This window comes from Hyperolius riggenbachi, chromosome 9 (genome assembly GCF_040937935.1).
Source record: "Hyperolius riggenbachi isolate aHypRig1 chromosome 9, aHypRig1.pri, whole genome shotgun sequence".
Taxonomy (NCBI): Eukaryota; Metazoa; Chordata; class Amphibia; order Anura; family Hyperoliidae; genus Hyperolius; species Hyperolius riggenbachi.
Window position 1 is genome coordinate 134897326 of NC_090654.1, and position 6000 is coordinate 134903325.

A 6000-nucleotide genomic window follows, 5' to 3' on the forward strand; every position below is an offset into this window, starting at 1 on the left:
TAGAGGAGCGTGATCAGGAAGAGTTGTGGGAAACATCTTCTGCTGCATCATCAACACCTGCGGCATTCACAGATTGGGGGGGGGGGGGGGGGAGAGGAGGAGTCATCTGTGAAGAGGAGTCAGATGCGGAGGAGGCTTTTTTTTTTTTTTTTTTTTTTTAGGAGGAGGCGGAAGAACAAGCGCAGTAGGCATCGCAGGGGGCTTGTGCTGCTCACCTTTCCCGTGGTATTGTTCGTGGCTGGGGGGAGGATGAGAACTTACCTGACATCACTGAGGAAGAGCCAGACGAGATGGCTAGTACGTCGGCATCCGACTTTGTGCAGATGGCGTCTTTCATGCTGTCCAAGGTGAATAGTGGGGAGAGGCACACCTTTCCGTAATAGTCGGGTGCGTAACCACGGATGTCAAGCAACATCCAATGAACAGTCCAATAGTAGAAGAAATTGGTTAGCACTCCAGCTTCTCAGTGAGCAAAAGTTTTATTCTCCAATTGCATGTCAACACTTAAAGAGAACCTGAGGCGGGGTTCTTCCATCGCAATCCCCATACAGAGGCTGGGTCTGTCTATAGAGCCCAGCCTCTGTTGCCATTTAGTTTCCTCCAAAGACCCCCCCTGTGCGCTGTCAGACCCCATAAAACACAGCCGCGCTGGCGACACGCAGCGTGTCGCAGCCGGCTGTGTTTATCTCACTAATGTCAGTCTCCGCTCTCCCCCGCCTCCTGAATCGCTCCGGTCCCCGCCCACGTCCCTTCCCTCCCCGCTGATTGGAGGGAAGGGACGCGGGCGGGGACCAGAGCGATTCAGGAGGCGGGGGAGCAGCCGAGACTGACGTTAGTGAGGTAAACACAGCCGCATAGCGCGGCTGTTTTATGGGGTCTGACAGCGTGCAAGGGGGTCTTTGGAGGAAACTAACTAGCAACAGAGGCTGGGCTCTATAGACAGACCCAGCCTCTGTATGGGGATTGCGATGGAAGAACCCCACCTCGTGTTCTCTTTAATTTAACAATTGTTTTGGGGCCATCAAGGGTCCCCTTCTTCAGAACAGTGCAGACCAACTGCACTGTTTTTAAGAAGGGGGACCCTTGATGGCCCCTGAAACAATTGTTAACTTAAGTGTTGACATGCAATTGGAGAATTAAACTTTTCATGCTGTCCAGCCTTGTTGAGGGACCCTGTATAAAAAAAAAAAAAAAAACTCAAGGGGAATGACCTGTACTGGGTGGCAACGCTACTAGACCCTCAGTATAAGCACAAAGTGGAAGAGATGTTACCAAATAACTACAAGGCTGAAAGGATGCAGCACTTGCAACACAACTTGGCAACTATGCTTTACAGTGCGTTTAAGGGTGATGTCACAGCACAACGGAATAAAGGTGTCACTGCCAGTAATCTTCCTCCTCCTCCCATGTCCACGCAGGCAAGGAAAGGATGCTCTAGCGATCTCATGGTGATGTCGGACATGCGGACATTCTTTAGACCAACTCCTCGCCTTAGCCATTCCGGATCCACCCTCCACCAATGCCTCGACCGGCAGGTAGCCGACTACCTGGCCTTAAAGTGAATGGGAACCGCATTTAAAAAAAAAAAATGAAGCAAATACTTACCTAAGGAGAGGGAAGGCTCTGAGTTGTATAGAGCCTTCCGTCTCCTCTCTCGGTGCTCTCTATCCTCTGCTGGCTCCCCCCCATTTCAATCCCCCGCCCGAAAGGGTATTTGGAAGTCTTCGGCAGCCGTGTCCTCCCGAAGACGTGCGGCTCCATACTGCACAGGTGCGAGTGTGCAAGAGAGTGTGCTTGCGCAGGCGCAGTCCAGGGCCGCCCTTCTTCAGGAGCACTCTGGCTCCCTGAAGACTTCTGAAGCCTCCTTCGGCCAGGTAAAGCAGCATTTGACTAATTTTGTCAAATACTGCTACCGGGCGAGCCAGCACCGGAACGAGGGGACCAGGAGAGGAGCGGAAGGCTCTATAGGACTCAGAGCCTCCCCTCTCCTTGGGAAGTATCTGTCTCATTTTTTTTAACGCGGTTCCCATTCATTTTAACTGCGGATGTAGACACACTGAGCAGCGATAAACCCCTGACTACTGGGTGCGCATGCTTGACCTGTGGCCAGAGATGTCACAATTTGCCATCCAACTCCTGGCTTTCCCTGCCTCAAGTGTTCTGTCAGAAAGGACCTTCAGCGCAGCTGGAGGCATTGTCAGTGAGAAGAGAAGTCGCCTAGGTCACAAAAGTGTTCAGTAGCTCACCTTTATCAAAACGAATGAGGCATGGATCCCGGAGGGCTACTGCCTGCCCGAAGACTAAGTCAGTCCCCACACAGCATCTCTGCCTGCAGGCCGCTTGACTGCCTTCTCCGCCACCACCAACAGGGTCCAGGACTCCAGGTGCATTCCTGAATTTTTAAAGGATACCTGAAGTAACATGTGACATGATGAGATAGACAGGTGTATATACAGTGCCTAGCACACAAATAACTATGCTGTGTTCCTTATTTTCTTTCTCTGCCTGAAAGAGTTAAATATTAGGTATGTAAGTGGCTGACTCAGTGCTGACTTAGACAGGAAGTGACTACAGTGTGACCCTCACTGATAACAAATTCCAACTATAAAACTGTGTCCTAGCAGAAAATGGCTTTTGAGAGCAAGAAAGGGATAAAAAGGGGAATTTCTTATCAGTGAGGGTCACACTGTAGTCACTTCCTGTCTAAGTCAGCACTGAGTCAGCCACTTGCATACCTAATATTTAACTCTTTCAGGCAGAGAAAGAAAATAAGGAACACAGCATAGTTATTTGTGTGCTAGGCACTGTATATACACATGTCTATCTCATCATGTCACATGTCACTTCGGGTATCATTTAAGGCCGCTACTAGCAGCGGCCGCTAAAATATTTTTTTCTGCTGCGTGTACATGCCTGCCTAATTTTTCTGGCTGCAACAACAAAACAAATGGCATGTACGTGTCAATTCCCCTTCGTAATTGTTACCTTGACGCGGTGAAGGGGCTTGCGTATCACAATGAAGCAATGACCGTCTATACGAGTGTGTTGGGGGGCACACCTGACCCAAGAAGATAATAAGCTTGTTGCTTCATTGTGGACAGACAAAATTCGATCAGCTGGACACTCAGTTACTGTTGTTCTGTCATTGAGCTACCTCAGCCCGACCATATGGGCTTGAAAACCGCCATCGCCTGCACTCTCGCCATGGTGCACACCAGTCCAGCACCTCCATCACTACACAACCAGCTGTTTGCGGTGCGTTACACAGTTTGGTCTGTCAGTGGGAAGCAGTACACTAATTACACTACCCGATTGATGTTTACACACGCAAGATGTTTTAAAGGGAACCTTAACCGTGGTTCAAAAAAAAAGTTTCACTTTCCTGGGGCTTTACCAAGCCTCCTGCAACCGTCCTGTGCCCGCGCAGCTCCTCCAGTGTGTTATTCGGTCCCCCGCTGCGGCTTAGTTTCGTTTTTGGACGACTGCCAGCCGTCCTCCTGCAACATGTCCTATTCTTCCGCATTCCCCGACGTAAAGTGCCGTAAAGCGCGTCATTCGGATGCGCTTTATGGCGGGGAATGCGTTCCATGGACGCGCTTTACGTCAGGGAATGCGGAAGAATAGGACGCGTTGCAGGAAGACGACTGGCAGTCGGCCCGAAAACGAAACAAAGCCACGGCAGGGGACCGGAGGACACTGGAGGAGCAGCGCGGGCACAGGACGGCTGCAAGAGGCTTGGAAAAGCCCCAGGTAAGTGAAACTTTTTTTTGATCCATGGTTAAGGTTCCCTTTAAAGCACTTTATGCCTCCAATCTAGCAATGCAATGTGATTTCTGCCCTTAAAACCCTGCTGTGCGTCAAATCCGGATTTTTCCCTGGGACTTTGGCCGTGTATCCCACTCCACCATGCCCCCCTCCAGGTGTCAGACCCCTTGAAACATCTTCTCCATCACTTTTGTGGCCAGAATTAGTGTTTGTAGTTTTGAAAGTTCGCCTACCCATTGAAGTCTATTGCGGTTCGCATGATTCGCAAAAATTTTCGTAAGTTCGAACAAAAAAATGCTGGTTCGCGACATCTCTATTAACCAGCAGAGAGGTGCAGTGAGAAAAAAAAAAGTGATGCTATTCTGTGGACAGAAATGCAAACATCAAACTAACAAATGTTGATTCCGGTGATACCTTTTATTCACTAACTGTACATGGTTTATTGCAAGCTTTCTTATGGTTAAATTTCTTCTTAAAAGGAGTCATCAGGGGAGAAATAGTAAAATAAGTGGTACTTACCGGGGGCTTCCTCCAGCTCCAAGCTCTCAGGACGTCCCTCGCCGCAGCTCTGCCCGCAGCCGTTCGCCGCAGGTCCGTCCCAGTCCCCGCCAATGACGTCAGAGCGACCTCCAGGTGATTGACAGCGCCGCTCGCACAGGCGCAGTACAGAGCGACCTGGAGGTCACTCTGACGTCATCGCCGGGGACCGGGACGGACCTGCGGCGAACGGCTGTGGGCAGAGCTGCGGCGAGGGACGTCCTGGGAGCTTGGAGCTGGAGGAAGCCCCCGGTACAACAGATTGTTATACAGTTCTGTATAATGCCTGAAGAAGAAACAAAGGAAATAACCTCCCCCCACCCCAGTGCAGAGCCTGACCTCGAGGTCGTCCTCTACTGCACCTGCGCGAGCACCGCTGTCAATCAAGTCAACGTTGTCTGGAGCATACTGCGCCTGCGCAGTACGCTCCGGACAAGGTGGACTTGATTGACAGCGGCTCTCGAGCAAGCGCAGTAGAGGACGACCTCGAGGTCAGCCTCTGCACCAGTGGGGACCCCAGGCCGGTGGCTGAGAGCAGAGCTGTGGCATGGGACATGTCGGCTGCAAGGGGCTGGAGGAAGCCCCCGGTAAGTAGAGTGGGGGGGGGGGGTTATTTTGCGTGACATTTTCTTTAATATGTCGAAAGCTTGCAATAAACCACGTACAGTTAGTCATTAAAGGTATCACCCGAATCAACACTTGCTGGTTTGATATCAGCATTTCTGCACCTCGACTAACACTGGACCACACTTCACTTGCTTATCCTGTGGACAGATTATCAAAATTGGCACTGAATGGGTAAATGTCTACCCAGCTACTATAGTACATGAATAATTAATCAAGTTGCTCTAGCAGGGTCCATCCAGGTGCCCTAACTTGCACTATGCAACCCCTATGTTCCAAGGGAATGCAAAATAAATGATAATAACCCATACATGCATACAGCCTCATGTACACCATTTCAGAGCACCAACAACAACATCCCCTGGAGATGACTAAGGAAGCATTTGGCACACAGAACAGGACAGCTGACATTGAAGAGGTTAAAGTGCAGCAAGTCAGTACAGAGTGCAAGGAGGATCAGATAACCCCAGGTATGCTAAACGTAGGCATGTGCCCCCCATGTAAAGAGTGGCACCAACTCATGTCCTCCTGGCAGCCCTCCCCCTCTAGGACCCCGCCTCTCTTACTGTCCAGCAGTTCATCCAACTCCTTATCCTCTCCTGCAGCTTCAGCCATCTTCACTGCCAGTGCCTTCTGCAGCTACCACTCGGGCGGGGGCGTGGCTACATAACATCACTCTCCTCTAGCCAGCAAGGGGCAGGCAAATGTAACCACACAGCGGAAGAACCTGGAAGTGATGTAGAATCACATGAACAATTCAGCATTGATAGAAGGGCGTGTACCGATTGGCTCACAGTCTCGCGTGCTCAGTGTAGTGGTGTGTAGTGTTACAATACACAGTCCACACAGCGGTGTTCTGTCAGAAGAGGCTGCTGGGCTGTCATGCGCATGACAATTAGATCCTGGAACAGCTGTCTATCAGCTGGTGGCTGTAAACTTCATGGCTCTTTATGCTTGATTAAATAAATGCGGTCAACAAACTATCTGGTACAATTCGGCTACATTATTCATCTGTAGCCAGTGTGGCAACAAACTGACCTCACATATGCTGATAGCAGTGAAAGTACTCTGTCT

The 6000-nt window shown here is 50.4% G+C and overlaps 1 protein-coding gene across 1 annotated transcript in view; it reads right to left on the reverse strand.

Annotated features, from left to right (window-relative positions):
- PEX19 (peroxisomal biogenesis factor 19) overlaps window positions 1-5628 on the reverse strand; it is a 75085-nt gene extending 69457 nt beyond the window's left edge. The window contains exon 1 of the mRNA XM_068253552.1: window positions 5493-5628. Within this exon, the coding sequence (XP_068109653.1) occupies window positions 5493-5541 (49 nt within the window). The 5' untranslated portion in view covers window positions 5542-5628. The remainder of the gene's footprint in view (window positions 1-5492) is intronic.
- Between the last annotated feature and the right edge of the window lie 372 nt (window positions 5629-6000).